Source organism: Anser cygnoides, chromosome 6, assembly GCF_040182565.1.
Source record: "Anser cygnoides isolate HZ-2024a breed goose chromosome 6, Taihu_goose_T2T_genome, whole genome shotgun sequence".
NCBI lineage: Eukaryota > Metazoa > Chordata > Aves > Anseriformes > Anatidae > Anser > Anser cygnoides.
The window spans coordinates 5426297-5442647 of NC_089878.1; the positions used below are offsets into that span (position 1 = coordinate 5426297).

General features: G+C 40.4%; 1 protein-coding gene across 5 annotated transcripts in view; it reads right to left on the reverse strand.

Moving 5' to 3' along the window:
• The window catches only part of MYO1B (myosin IB), a 185761-nt gene that overhangs the window by 116489 nt on the left and 52921 nt on the right, over positions 1–16351 (reverse strand). For 3 of the 5 annotated variants that reach the window (XM_066999046.1, XM_066999043.1, XM_066999044.1), the window contains exon 1: positions 7661–7680. Coding sequence is in view for 1 of the 5 variants with exons in the window: in XM_066999045.1 (XP_066855146.1) it covers positions 12574–12618 (45 nt within the window). In the remaining 4 variants the exon portion in view is untranslated. Of the gene's footprint in view, positions 1–7660; positions 7796–7890; positions 8025–12573; positions 12732–16351 lie in introns of those variants that run through there. The other 2 variants (XM_013187484.3, XM_066999045.1) reach the window with 2 other exon arrangements.

Sequence of the window (16351 nt, forward strand, 5' to 3'; positions counted from 1 at the left end):
ACACAACGGTTCCAAAGGTCCCGTATCACGTGCACAAACAGAGATGTTGCGAACGGACATTTGCTAAACTGGCTGGCTACTTGCTTTAGACAGTCCTAAACAAATATAAATTGAAACAATCTGTAGGACGCGTTGTCTCTGAACTAACTAAAGATGTTCGGTTGACTTTGGACTAAATTACCCAACAGCTTCCACACAGAAAAAGGCACACATGAAATAAACTGATTTACTGCTTTAATATAAAATACAAATAGAAAGGGTCCATACACAACCCTATGGTTTCTGTAATGAGTCTCTGAAAGAAAGCACAACTCAGAGAGAGAAAATAGCTAGAAAGCTGCAGTTTCATCTGTGAGCTCTGAAGCGTCCACTTAAGAGATGAATTACTCTTTCTGCCTTAAAAAAAAAAAACAAAAAAAAAAAAAAAAAAAAACACCATGATCAGAGAGCGGTCCTGAGAGAAACAGATAAAAAAGCAACCTTTCCTTCAGCACATCGCCCATCCCAGGAGCCAGTGGAAGTCACAACCTTTGAACTTAGTAGAGCACAAGGCCTGGTCCCCCTGTACATTCAGAAATACTGAGAAGCAGATGAGGAAAAAAGGCGTCTGCCCCTCCTCTCCATCTCATTTGCTTCCTAGGCCTCTGCAAAAAGAATAAGAAGAGCCCAAACTAGTCAAAGTTACTTGCTGTATTGCCTCAAATCTATCAGTTGCATCAGCAAGGACAATGTCAGAAAACCTTTTACTACAGGATGCACGATGAGGGTTACTGCACCATACTTCACAGGGAAACATTTTGTTTAATGGCTTAGCATCACGCTAAGCATGCCGTCAGAGTCAACAACATGCTGGCAAGGCCGCAGAACTGTTGAAACAGGACAACAGGCAATGTGAAAAACCAACAGCGAAGCAGATACTGAGGACACATATGCTACTCAAGCTCTTGAAAAGAACACTCATGTCAAGAAAGTTCCTGTGATTTGATGCAGGGACTTCACATCTAGAACAAAATACATTTTCCAAGGTGCCATGGTGCAAGTATTGAGGCTGGTAACTTTATCAACAGAGCACACCAGAAGAGACAGAAAGTCTCCAGAAGGCTGAGTACTTTATTGCAAACAAAGCTGGTAGACTTTAAGTAAAACTACGTAGGCTATAATGAATGCTTTTGACTGTAAGGAGAAAAATGAATGGCTTGACTCCAGAAACTGTCTCTGCCTACATATAGAACTAAGTCTGTAGGAGATCCTTATTCAGCGACTTTACTACAAAAGACATGAATTTACATTTTCTTGTTTAAAGAACAGATAACTTTCTCCATGTGGAAAATTCCTGCAGACCCAGGCTTGAAGGAATGAATGAGCACTGCAAGGAATTCCATACATTGCATACAAACACTGGTGACTGGTGCCATACTAAGGTCTCAAAGATTACAAGGAAAATGCAGCTTTTTCAGGGCAGAGGCTAGGATATCAATGCCTATTAGTCTGCAGCTGCTCACCTCCTGACAGTATAGTTTGAGACGTATGAGGTCTTAATCAAGCTCAGATGAAAGGAAAGGTTTCTTTTAATTGCTATCAATGTTAATGAACAACTCAGTCTTGTTTAAACATCCAGACAGTGATACGGGTGAATATCTGAGTTTATCATGTCCTCAATCTTTTGAATAGCTAGGTTTTATTTGCTAAGCATTGGTCAGGCCGAAAGGAATGAGCTTACCCTGAGAGGGATTGGCTGAACTTGAGGTCTGGACTTCAGATAACCAAATGTTTGGGATTTGATGCAATTTTGCCTCAGCCACCTTTGCTGAGTTTTGGGCTGTCTTTTCAAACTGAGCAACTAAAGAAAAGTGCCGTGGCACCTTCATGTTAAACAGAAATGCACGTTCTCACTCCAAAAGGCTTTTACTTGGTGGTTCTGTATCTAAAAGATAAAAAGAAATGCTGAAACTTTGTGCCAAAAGTAAAAATACAAACAGAAATGGATGTGCTAGTATTAGGTATGGTTTTGCTAGTTCTTGTGTTCGGAGCAAAGGACTCCATATTAAAAGCCATACTGGGGGGAAAAAAAAAAAAGTATCACACATCAGTTTTAAAAACAAAAATAAAGTCCTTCATAAAAGCATTGGAAAAATCAGTCCCTTTGCCTCTTTTATGGGGTAAATTCATATATGCTCATTTTATTCTTTATTTCATTTGCTTTTGATTATTCCAGCAGCCTACAGCAGCAATATTGTTCCAAAACAAAACAAACAAAAAAAAAGCACAAAGACATTTAATCTAAAACAAAATGGTATCTATGCATTTTTAATCAGGAGAGTGTTTCTACTAACGTTAGATTTTTACAAAACCTTTTGATTTTATACTTTTCATATATACCAATTCAGATCATGCATCAAAATACCTCCTGTGAAATTAGAATAGCCCTGTGTAATTACTAAACAACTGCAACAAGGGTTTTCAAATGCTTACTCACTTGTCTGCTCCATGTACTGTTGCATAACAGCTTCTCATGAATTTATTAATCGTGGACATATCACTGTTGAAATATTCAGTATGTTGCACTGGGGCTTCCTGCTCATCCCCCAGGGTAAACTCCTTTCCTATTGCTCTGGCTCACTCAGCTTCTGTATTATTGACTTCTTCAGTAATACTGCAGTTTTATCTTTCAGGTTTTTGAAGAAAAAAGTTGCACAGGAAAGATGAAATACCAACTAACCCATTCATCTGCCTGCAGAAACAAAGTTCCATCCTCTGCAAGCAATATTCAACTAACTCGGGATAAGTGCACTCTTACTTGCCAGTGACATTCATTTAGTCCCCTACATCCTTTCCAACTAGTGTGGAAAGGTTGCAGCTGCTTCTGCAGCCTCTTAGCCTTTTCAGCTCTCACTGAAACCAAATTTTTGGGAAAATTTAGTGGAATTTGCATTCAGCAAATAATCTGTTTTCTGGAAATCACCCTCTAAGACTGGACCTTATTGGTATCAGACAGTGGGGGACTTCACCTTTGTAGCTGAATTACTACTTCCTCAGTAGTTTCTAGAGTAGTTTTGTCTTGATGCTTAAGAAAAAAATCTAAGTTAAACTTCCTGATCCACATAGTAGGATCATGTCACTGCTTCACACAGGATTATATTCACCACTGCACTGATACCCAACACAAGAATGTCACCTACCACTAAAATAGCAAAGGTTTCCTCTAGGGGACACAGCTTGCCTATCCTCATTTAGCAGAAGACCATGATACAGCAGAGGAAACTGCTCTCCTAAAAAGATATTTTCCTAAAGGACCCACAGAAACACAAGCTAAGTAAGAGAAAGGAGAAAAGAAACAGCCTGCCCCCAGCTGCCAGCTGGCCTTTTCAACTTCAGCTAACACCTACCAGCTACAGCAGCTGGATCTGTGGCTGGGAGCCTCCGGTCACGGCAGAAGGGAGCTTGGCAGTGGCTACAGAGCCCAGGTTGTCCCACAGCCCTGCAGTTCTGCTGTGCTTCTGGCCCGCCCAGGTGTAATGAGGGCTGCTTGCGCCAGCTGAAGGCACGATCTGGTCTTCACTGCCGACACAGTCCCTCAGAGCCGGTGATGTGAGGCGCAAGCACTCCCGGTTTAATATCAAGCAGCTCGTAATTTTAACTAGGGAGACCATGCACACATATAGCCTTGTCTTGCCAGTAAATAAAAAGATTGAGTAACGCTGAACACTGATCTTAGACTTCACATTGTTTCAGTTGTCACTTACTTTAAAGAAAAAACAAAACTTTTTTTTATTTGAAGAGAGAAATCTTGCCCATCTGCATGTGTCCCCCATTACCTGTGTTAAGACATCTTGAGCAGCACCTCCATATGATTTTTTTTCTTTCTTTGCCAACCAGTTAGCTATAGCTGATTTCAAACACCACAGTAATCTACGGTAACTCCTTTTATTTGCACAAGGTCAAATACTGTCTTCTTACACAGCTAGAATACGTGATATTCTCTTTTTTCAGTATACTCTTCTGAAAGAAGAAAGTATTACATATTCCAGCTCCACAGGATGCCAAACACAGACATCTCCCGAGCAAACAAAATAAGTTACTCATTATAATGTAACTATAAAGACAAGAGTATGAGATTACAAGAAAACATCCTCTACGCAGCTATAAACATTAGCTGCAAGGCTTACTATTCACCACCATAACATCTTTCTGCCAGGCTTATCCTGATCCCTTCTTTTCACATTGCTAAAGCAAGCATTTTTTTTCCATCATTATGGAACCTCTGTGCACTATTTTTGCAGAGAGGAAGGGACACGTAAATGAGTCAGCCACTCGAAGTCAATCAATACGAACACTGGATCGTGTGCTCCTTGTTTTAAGGTCTGACCCCCCCCCCTCAAAAAAAAAAAAAAAAAAAAAAAAAAAACCTCAGAAGCAAATAGCCTGGGGAATTTCTGCTTTGGCAGGTCTAGCATGAAGCATTAGCCAAACACATTGCTACTGGCATCCATTCTTGGAAATTTTAGGCCAGAGAAATCATAGCTTGCTTCAGTATAATTAAAACAGACACTCAAAGTGGGGGTTGCCAGGCTAAGTTAAGAAATTATACAAAATACATTTTAACAATCAAAATGTCTTGAGCAATCAAGAGAGGGGAAAATAGTACTTCTATGCTTTGAAACTAAATCAGGAAAATTGAAAACATTACACATAGTAGTAATTAGATGACAATTCTCCCTTAGGCCCTAAAACAGTCAAATTGAGCTAGTACTGTGCATTAAATCTCATGTTCTGTAGGTCTTAATTTTTGCAAGCCATGCACCTTTTGCAAGTCTCATGACACTTTACAAAGAATTGTAAGCCATCAACCAAGCTCTGCATAAATGCATGCCATTTTCTCCAGAACATCGTTAGACCTTTTTGATGTCGCTGCTCAGATGGGTAAACTTAACATCTACAAGGAACACATTATTGGCGTCGTCCACTGTGTGTGCTTCTCTGGAGCTTCTTTTTCTTGGTTGTGGAAGGGAAAAAAAGCCATTAAGCAATTTAATGATTGGTTAAGGATAGCTCATGTCTAAAACCATTACGGTCATCTCAGCTATTCTTGTCAAGCTCCATATGGCCTCTATAGGAAACAATTACAACTTTACAAGAAAAAGAGTTTCTGCCCAGCTTGTTCAATTTTTAACAGAGTTTGGACATGTCAGTTCATTCTGCTATTTTGAAGTCGCTTTCCTCATTTTTTAATGAGCTTAAAACTCCTTCTGAACAGGGCTATTGTCTCTTGGATAGAGCACCACGTCTGATTTCCATCTGTATTAAATACTCCTTAAGACTCTCTCCAGCCATATAGACGACCCTCACCGAACAGTATGAAACTCAGATGGATTAAGGCCCATTGCCAATGCCAGAATGAAGTAAAGGGAGATCATTGGAAAGGAAGAATTTTGGGTAAAGGGGAGGGGAGGGGAGGAAGAGGGTGAGCTATGAGCTATAACCACTGGTTCTATTTTCTTTGTGGACGGTAACGACCCATACAGTGACATTTCATCTATGAATTCATATTTGTTAGCAATATTGTGTAATAGCTTTCTAGTCATATGTTCTGAATTAGCAAATAGTGCTGTCCTCAAAATGCTGTAGTGAACTTGTGGCAGGGAAGTTACAGGAATCACAGACTTGCAAGGTTTAGGCATTGCTATCTTGGAGGCAAAATTAGGGTAACTCAGACCACAGGAGGTTTACTATCATGCTGTGAAGGTCCAAGTGGATAAGATACAGGTAAGGCATATAAGATAGGATCCAAGAACTTTATCCAGCCTATCATATTGTTTCTGTACTCCTCAAGATCAGTCGTAGAAGAAGCTTCTTACAACCTCTCCTGAAAGAAATCTGGAGGGTGGGGTCACAGACCAGGTCAATATGTTAAGGTTGCTAAAAGAATGAATGGAGGTACTAACTTACTTCAGATCCAGGATATTCTGAATTGCTTTACTGAATCACATCCAAGTTCTGGCTGCAGACTGAGCTCTGCTCTGCCAGCCACAAAATCCAGAGGCAACAAAAGCTGCTCACAGGCAAGGCTGTCCTCTGCTGAATACTTCCAGTGATTATTTTAAAACACAATTTCAATGTACTAAGCAGTCTGGTTTCTAGGAGTTACACAGACTAATTGTTCCACAGGCCACAGCATTTCCTACACGTCACAGGCAGGTTTAACTTGTCTTCTTACCTTAATTTTGGATAAACAGATAATTATCTTCCTTTTTTTTTGTTTGTTTTTAATGCATTTATAGGAAAGCACTGCTTCTTTTATCACTGATATTAAACTGGGAACAAATGCAAATCCAGTGAGCAAGTACCTCATGCACATTGTAAAATGACCCTCCAAAGCAGATTCAGTTTTTCAGCAAAAGGATAAAAGACGTTAGCTCGGAAAGCAAAGGATTGGTTTTATGATTAAAATTTATGAGATTAATTCTCTATTTGTCAAAATGATTTTGAATAGCCTTATCATGTATCTTATACAAATGTGACAGGAAAATACCACCACCGTTCATCTTTAATTGATTTCTTTTGTTTTCTTTCATGTTGACGAGGTAATTTTTCACATGCATAGAAAAACTACACTTGGTAATATAGAGTACCAGTACGCAGTCAGAAAATCTGGTATCAGGCTATTTCTAGTGATCTCATGGTTCTGCTATGATTCGTGAATATAGAAATCCATTAAAATGCTTTCATTAATCCCTGATGCTTTTACTGTATGCAAAAGGCATGCCGCTTAAATACCGAATTATACAATAGGCTTTAACCTTCTGCCATGCCTCCCTCCTGAGTCTCATTTGCTTAAGGAGGAAAATGAATGATGAATTTGAGCTACGTCAATGAAAAATTTAGAGACAAGTTAGGGCAGAATGTTTTGCAAGAAATGACTACCATGACTATCGCATTTGAGTGAATAATCAGTATTCTGGAGGCCACAGTTCATCGCCTTTTTATATGAATAAGAAAGCATACAGCTGTAGCTTGTTGAAAATAGGTTGTGCAACACACCTACAAACCAGTGCAGACAGGAGAAGTAAAAAGAAGTGTGCTGGGGGAGGCAACAGTTTCATTTACTAAAACCCAGCAGTTTGTCTATATTTCCCCCCAACACTCATTGATTTTCATTTACATGCGATGTTGCATGATTGCCTTAGCTCTTGTTACTATGAAGACAGCCGTGGTAAAAATTCTTCAAACTAACAGGTAACAAAACCAGCAACAACAACAAAATGACACAAACAAATGACAAAAAAAGGTATATGCTAACCTACCAAACCTACTTTCCTCTCTCCCCCCAAACAGAAAAGCAGCGATGCCTTTCCTGCACAGCTGCTTCTACAGCCACTGGGACTGGCTCTAGTCACAGGAAACAAAAGTAGTAACAGAATAGGGCCTTTTAAAAATGAAACATTTCTATGAACATAAGGATGTGGTTCTCCACCTCCTGAATCTTTTTAGCTACTTTCTGTCAAGTAGCAGTGACCAGATGACTGCAAATATGTGCAATTCATAGAGTCAGTCCCAACTGGTAGCCAACTGCTGCCATTTTCAGGCAGTCTGAAATTGCTTCTAGCTCTCTCCCACCTCAAAATCATTCATTCCTCCCTAACGAAGCACACTGTGGACTTACCCAAAGTTCTGGAGAACACCCATGACCTGCTGGAGTCAGACAGCTGTTCACAAAGACATGTGCATGGGAGACCTGCTGAACACTTGCACCTGGAACCGCTCCTTTGGGATCACAGGGGTCGGGCCAAGCTGTTGCCTGTGAGGATTTAACCACTCTGGTTAGAAATCCTGTCCTTTCCACAACTGTCTTCACCACCAGAAATCTGCCTCACAGCAAGACAAACAACTCACCTGCTATTTCGTCCTTGCAGCCGCACAAACATGCAGCGTCAATATCAGCACTGGGTCTCTGCTTTCACACAAACATGACTTCTGTCTCAAGCTGCTGGCTGAGGCAAATATCCCTGCTGTACCTCCACTGCCATCTTAAAACGAGAAGACCAGCTTCAGTTAGCTACGGTGTTTTACAGAGAAATAACTAATGAGTTAACCCCTTTGCCCAAAAGCACGTCTTGTTTATCTGGAGAGCACGTTGCCACAGATGCACAGCTCTGCTGCCTTGATCAAGCCATTTCACCTTCGCTACTGATGCCTAGAAAACAACCAGGATATCTACTATTTAGAGTTTATCACAGCAACTCTGAATGAATCACATCAAGGAAGAAATAAAAAGATGCAGCAAGCAGGGAACCAGTGTCTGCACCATGAGAGGTTTGTTTGCAGGCTTTTTTCCAAACCTAAACTAGCCCCCACCGTCTTTTTCTCTTCACCACCACTGGAACTTTTTCCAGACTCTACTGAGCCTTTAAGGAGCACAATCGCTACAGTATGTCCTGCAGCATTCAGTGACAAATATTTTCCAGAACAAAGATGAATAGATCTATAAATTTAAAAACCAAGCAAGAAAAGTAACTTTTCAGATCGTCTTTTGTGATATAAAATCAATTGTCAGGTTTTGTTTGCTTGTTTTTCTTTCTTAACATAAGTTTTAAATTGACTGCTATGCTGGAAATACATTTCTTCTTCACATTCCAATTTAAAGATTAACTCTTCAGTTTTTAAATTGTATCAATAGCTGATGACTTGCTGTGCAGTCCATTTTTAAAAGTACATGAAAGCGTACTGTAACCAGAATACCCCAAAGCAAACCTGCCATGCAGAAATCTGACATTGGTACTTGATATGAAAACCATGGAGATCCCTGTATCCATTTACAGTTAATCCCAAGCTTGCTCGTAGGGGCTCAGGTCACTTTTTAATGGCCTCTAACAGCTGCACACACGCACAGCGCCCTCCCCAAAGCACCACACAACCCCACGTACCACATTCTTCTATAGGGATAAACCACACCCTTGCTTAATAAGATTTTGAGCCTTCTGCACATTCAAAATTGCATATTAGTTAAGAAAAGGGAGGATATCACAAGTCTCTCTGGCAGAGACATCATTGCTCGGGGAAGGATAGGCAGGTTAGGAAAACAACAGCCCTTTCTGCAGGTCACTTCCTCCTCTGAGGGTCTCCTGAACATCTCACCCTGCCTATGACGTTCGGTGATTTCTGGGAGAAGACTCAGACTGTCCACCTTTAAGCACCTTCATCATCAAGAAATTCCACACATCTAAAACCACCAGAGCACTTCTCTCTGTTTAAAGGAACGACACTTGATTTTGCAAGAACTTGTATTTTTTGCATCTATCTCCAGATAGGAAATCCAGTAGAAGTTGCCCTCTGCAAATGACATCTGGTGACATTTTTCACAATCTCCTTCCAAAAATTGGACCCCCTGTGAGGCCTTGCTGTTGTATCTAATTAGCTCCAGGCTACAAGACCCTGCCACGACAATCTAATACCAAACATAAATTAGCTGATTTCTTAAACTCCTTTTACTTAAAGTACAACTTCCTAAGTCACTCCAGAGACCTGGCTAAGCTGAGACTAGATGAAGGGACATGCAATAAAAGAAGCACTAATAAAATTATTTGACACCTTGAAAATAAGCTCTACTTCAGTGTTAATTTCTGCGTTGTGTAAACCATGCACACAACTGACCCATTTTGAACTAAGTATTACAAATCTAACAGGCGTCAGCACCACAAGAGTTAAGAGCATGTGCTGTTCTTTCCTGGTGGGAATAGGTCAGGAAAAAGAAATAGTAGGAATAGGATCCTTTACAGTGATTTCAGTTTTTATTAACATATTTTTACAGGATATCCCAGTTAAGCCAGACAGCTTGTTTACAATAGGGCCCTGTCTAAGGACAGCTTAAAAGTATTATACAGTACATACAGAAGGACAATACAGCCCCAGTACAAGCTACCAGCAGGCAGTAAATCATTTCAAAGCTTCATGTTACACCTGATTAACTACTTGGCTCCAGTGCTACAACCTATTCCAAGAATGCCTGCTTCAGTGTCGTTAAGAGTTGTCAGGGAATTTATGTCATCTGATGGCAAGTTACATAAAATAATGCCCCAGTGTATCACTGAAGAAGCATTACTTGGCATGAGCTGAAGGAGCATGCACTCCACACCTGCAGGATCCTCTGGTGCTACCTGCTCCTTAAAAAGGGACTCCATGTCAACCTCTCATTTATGAGGAGAAATCACATCATTTTGGTCCCAACAGGATCATCTAAGCCTGGATTACAACTCTATCTGAATTACGCTTCATCACACACATCCACAATTTGATCACTCATGAGTCAGTCCATCCTCTAACGTGGTTGCTGCAATTACATAAATTTTCCCCGCAATTTTTCTTGATTCTGAAAAATGACTTAAAAATACGTATCCTCATAAAATCGACGAACTTAACATTTTTCACTAAACACACAAGCCTGCTAGTGGACCAAACAGTGAAATCTTTACACTGGCTAAACACAAAGAAAACCCTGTTTATCCGAGGTTCAAAATCAGTCCAGGCACCAAAGAGGCAAATTTCTAAAACATCCTAAAGACCACAGCCTGCATTGCCTGTCAAACATGCAAGGTGCTATGAAAACCAGGTAACAACCCTTACCAAGTCTGCGTTTATCCAGCTGTTGGACAGAAAGACCTATAGCATTAACTGAGTTAGATGCAATGCATCTTGGTCAAGAGTTAGAGTACTGTAAGTCAGCAAAAGAGTTTCTTAATTGTAAAATCCATTAGCTCTGGCTCTACGTGTGCAGCTTCTTCTAGAGCTGTGCAGGAATTTAGACAGCAGAAAGCTAGAGGTCAGTTTTAGCAGAAACACCTTGTATGTACACCCATGAACAAACCAAGCTTTTCTACAGGGTCCTTCCCTCTTGGTCAGTTGAAAACTTGTATTATAGTCATTTAAAAGATGAACCTATCACCCCCAGTTTCTTTAAATTACAATCTCATAATTATTATCTTATAATTATTAGAAAATGCAGATGATACTTCAAGCTTTACCCTTGGTTTCATGTACTGGTGAGTTTGTTTGCATTTAAGTCTCTTTGCAGGAAACTAACAGTAGTTTAGAGCACAGTAAGGGAACCAATTTCTTGCCTTTAGCATATTGCAACACATGGTAGGCTGAGCACCTGAATTCTTCCTCTTGCTTACTGAGCAAGGCAATTTCTTATTCTAAGTTATACCACAGATCACAGTAAAACCCTGTCTTCTATAATTGAACAAGGAGCCTAATTAAAATAAGAACAAGTCTTCTAAAAATAACATCAGAACAGCCATCTCTGGACTGCAAACCTATTTGTCTGCCTTTCTGTTATATCATAATAGCATTTCCACAGCAACAGCTATCACAAGAAGAGTTATTGATGAATGGAAAGTCTGTTATTAAATCACCTTTTCCTGGAAGAGGACAACAAAAAGTCCTTCTGGTTTCTAGTATGGAGTAAGTCCCAAACTAAATACTAAGGTCATGGCAAAAGAGGTGTGCAAAATATATTAGGAATCCTGACACTGAAATACAAATTGTCCACAAACTGTAGTCATTTAAGGCAGAGGAGGGTACCTGAATGGTACCACTGTGCTGGCCTTCAGGAACAGGCACTTGTGAAACTGGGAGACAAGAAAGAAAGCACGTGTTCCCCAGCAGGGCATCAAGTGAGATGCAGGCACTGGGCAGCAGGGAATAGCAATTGCAAATGGAAAAGCATGAAACAGCATCTGGGCAGGGACATCCAGGTAAGCATTTCATGCTGGGAGAAGGGTTTGGGGACAGGTTAGCTCAGGCCAGCTTTTCAGAGGACTTTTCTCTCTCAGTCCTGAGCAGCGAGGGACTTGTCCTTTCAGATGGCACAGCATCAAGAGATGGGAAGTCTGGCAGGACTGTCTCTAGCTCTGAAGTTTTTGGATTCAAAACCTCACAGCTGTTTAGCTGGGGAAGGAAGAAGGGTGGACAGGAGGGGAGAAGCTGAGCCAATGCCGAGCTGGGTAGCAGTAACACAAGCATTCACAGGGTTTAGCAAACTGCTGTCCAAGATTTTGGGTGAGATGTGACCAAACAGCTGCGCTGCCATGACACGAGCCTCTGGGCACAGTGTACCAGTTCCAACACAAAGCACAAGATCTTGTTTGTGGCTAGAAGTCATGCTGACTGCTCAGCAGAGAGGTCACGCCGCAGAGGCACAGCTAGGTCTGGGAGGGAGCACACCAGTTGCCACAGACATTCAGTTTCCCTTTGCAGAGCTCAGCGTCTTGAGTAGACTTGATCCTTGCAGATTTGAGCTAAACATTTTAATCAGCTCTGTTTGGGGATATATAAAATTAGTAAATTTGTTTATACCCAACTCATTAGCTTCAACTGATTTTGTGTAATGGCAAGAAAAATCAGAGGTTCAGCCTAAACTACAGTAAGTTCAGCCCTTCAAAGGTCCAGCTGCAATTAAAAACCTGTTGACTAAATCTAGCTGTATTCATTGCCTTGCCCGATTACTTGTAAGCACAGAAGTGGAAGCAGTGATATCTGCCTCTACAGACTTGGTGACTAAGTGCAGGTATTACTTACAGGTAATTTTCTTTTCCTGGTCTTGCAAGTCTTTGCCCAGAGCATCAAATACCAAAGCCATGATGTCTTAACACCACCTTTCCTGTTGAGCTGTGCTCCACCGTTTCACCACAGCCTCCAAGTACTGTGCCTGAGGTAATTCGGTCCGCAAGAGGAATCTGTAAGACAAAATTGAATGGAAAGTCCTGCACTCCTTTTATAATCGATCCATGCAATTTCTAAATTGACTTTGAAAAATACACCAAATATACCCAGGGGAAATAAGCTTACAACGTGGATTGCTGCCTAAATCCATTATACAGATAGCACAGCGCATTTATTGTTGTGATGATTGAAAAGAAATGAGATTAGCAGGCTTCGCATAACATATTTAGTAAATCCAGCACTTCCCCTTCCACAACAGAGAGCTTAACATCGCCTAGAATTATAAATACAGTACTGTATATCTTGGTTTTCCTAATTTTGAATTCCCTACTGAAAAGCTCTGTACACACACAGGACACGTGCCTATAGTAGATGGCTAACTACTACTCTCATTTGGACATGCCAGCGGATTTGTGACATTATTTCACTGCGCGGATTTGTAAGAAGTGATTCTACTTCAAACAGGACTGCCTTCTCATAAAAAGGCACGTACACTCAAGAGCAGTACAGAGAGAAAAGTGAAGTGTTCCTTTGCCAGTATTATCAGGCTAGATCAATTCTTGCTGGGGAACAACATAAAGCTAGGTAATGGAGTTCAGGTTGTCTCAAAGCCAGGGACCTAGGAGGGGAACTGTTTAAACACATGGCAAACCTCAAAATCCTGACAAGTTTTCTGTAACTTTGACAAAAGTCTAGAGTGTAACTATGGCACCACTCCTAGGTGAGTGAGAAAGTGTAGTCTGATGAAGCCTGAAACAATAAGGTTTTGTTTCTCTGAATATTTCCCTTATATTAAGCATTCATAGGATAGTTGTTACACCTAAGCAGTACAGTGGCGAGTTTTAACATGTACTCTGAAATGGTATTTTACTACCTTCAAATAAGAAGCAGGATGAAATATCAGAGATATTAGCCCTGATTGTATTATTCGTCTACTGAAACTACACCTACAGTATTTCAGCATGACAACAATTTGCACTTGCATCATCTTTTCCCTTATTAAAACAAAACAAAAAAAACACACGTACAATTTGACTAGTGTTTCTACAAGCAACTCTTGCTCAATTAAAATGATATATCCAACAGATTTATGATACACCCTGTTTTGTCATGAAAGTATTTAATTCCATTTGATGAGTGTACGTAGGTGTCTGTTCATGAGTGAACTCCTGTTTTAAAGATATGTTCCAGAGATATTTTATATATAGGCAAGGGCAACAGTGAGGAAGCAGGAAAAACTGAATTGTTAAAATTTCACAAAAGAGATTAAGAAGGTTAGGGACAAGAAAAGAGCTTACTTCAACACTAGTCTTAGAAGGATTTTAATCTGTATTTTTTGTATGTTTTAGCTTTTTAAGGCTTGAAATCCATGTGACACGGAATCACAGAGTAGAAACTACAGTGTGAACACAAAAACAACAGCAAGTAAAAAATCTGTAGGGTTTTCTCCTGGTTACTTATATGCCTGTAAACAACTAATGTGAACATTTCTAGTATTAAACCCTCCCACATGACACCTAACAGTAACTGGCTGGAGTGATCTCACCAGTATTTCCTTGGTTTGCTAAGTATCACATCCCTATGCATGAATGTCAACAGAAATACTGGTTGTCACAGGACTCTCATACTTAGCTGCACAGCCAAAAAAAAAAAAAAAAAAGTAACAGGGAAACAACAAAATGAAGATGGAAAGAACAAAAGATGACAGGTAAGACTGAGGTGATCTTTAAAGTGACCAGTACTGTATCTGATGCCCATAGTTATGTAAATCATGATGATTTTAATAACACCACCTACTTGAAAAAAGTTAGATACAATAATCATAATTAAAAATAATTCTATTTATACCATAGTCCCCCTATTAACAAAAGCAATGCCTGTGCCATCACAATAGCATTCTCATCTGAAAACAACAAGCACTTTACAAGCAGGACAATGCACTTGCAAGATGGACGTAACTATTTGTGTGTTACAGATGGGGAAACAGAGGCACAGAAAGCAAAACTTGTTGCTCTTCTGAGCTTTGCCACACACACACTGAGCTGGAGAAGCAGCCGAGCAGCGTGACTACTGTTTCAAATGCTGATCATGGTTCCGCTGTCATCTTTTATTCCTCCTTCTACATTTCTAGTGCTCACCAACAGCACGCCCGTTTACCTCCAAATAATAAGCACTTTGGGTGAGAGGTGCATACGATGTTCAGCAAGATTAAGTCAAAGCCTCTAAGCATCATTGCTACGCACACAATCACGGTAGTAACAGTCCTAACTCTGGCTATGGGCTGAGTGGGAATGAACGATTGCAAGGGGGAATTTTTATTGTAATAAGACTCAGTATATATTAATTTGATACTCCTATTTTGCATAATCTTGCACAAACTCACCCACTCTAAGGCATATGTGTGGTCATCATGTTTTTCTCCAGGTCAAGCAAGTGGAGCTATTAGAGACTAAGACAAACAAAAACTTAAAATGATAAAAAATGAACCATAGTTAGAAAAGTCTCTTGGATGACAATATCAAAATGCTGAAGCAGATACCAGAACAAATAAAACATGTTACTGCACTGAGGAAACACTGCTGTGATCTGGCAGGTACCACGACACACAAACCTGAACCAAGTGGGCTTCTACAGTTTGACTCTGGACTTTGCTCCTGGGTCACATGAAGTGCCTTTTCCAGCCAGCACTTTTTTCTACCTTGGTGAACTCAGGCAACGAAGCTCCATTGCTTGAAAACAAAAGCATTCACACTATTCAAATGTGACCACCTCCGAGTCACCACACAACTCCCACAACAGTACATCACCTCCTGTCGTTTGAGAACCTCATTAAATCTATCAGCGCTTGTATCTCTTCAGACCGATGAAACAGGAAAAAAAAAATCAGACAGTGGTATGCTTTATTGTCCCCTAGTTACAGTCTGCTGAATTTGGCAATTCCCTTCATAGTTTTTTCCCCCTCTGAATGCTAACAGACGTGTCACAAAGACCACAGATTCCCAGATTTATACAGGATCAAGAGAAACAAAAAATGCAGTTGACCAAGCAACGTAAAGGCGCTTGTTTTCAGCAGATCTGCAAAACATTACATGAACTGATTCTTGCCATCTTCAAATAAGCAAAGAAGTCTGAGTTCTCAAAAAACGCACTAGTTGCCGTATGGTTTTGCTCAGTTTTCTTTTGAAGATGCCTAACATATGGGAGGATTTACATCAGAGGTGCCCCCCGGCTGTGCCACCTCTCCCAGCAAAAGGGGAGCGTGACACACAGCTTAGGCAAAAACCTTCTGCTGCCTGCTTTTTTATAGGGCTTCAAGGAAACAAGCTGCAAACTGGGTCCCAAGCTACAGCCTTCAATAGCATCGCACCTTCCAGCATGGATCTGACCGCTCTGTGTTCAAGGACAGCTTTAAGTTCTTTCCTTAGCAGCGGAAGCTTTCACTATCTATACTTATATAGGTATATATATAGAGAGAGAGAGATGGCTTGTACAAAAAAGTTTGAAAAAATATACCACAAAAGATATTAGCACGAGTTGAACTGAGAACCTCTTGTTCAGTTCTCAGAGGAATCAGTGGTTTCTTTCTGATGGGAGATAATGCTAGCGGTGCAGGTTATCTGCGCCGCTGCAGCTA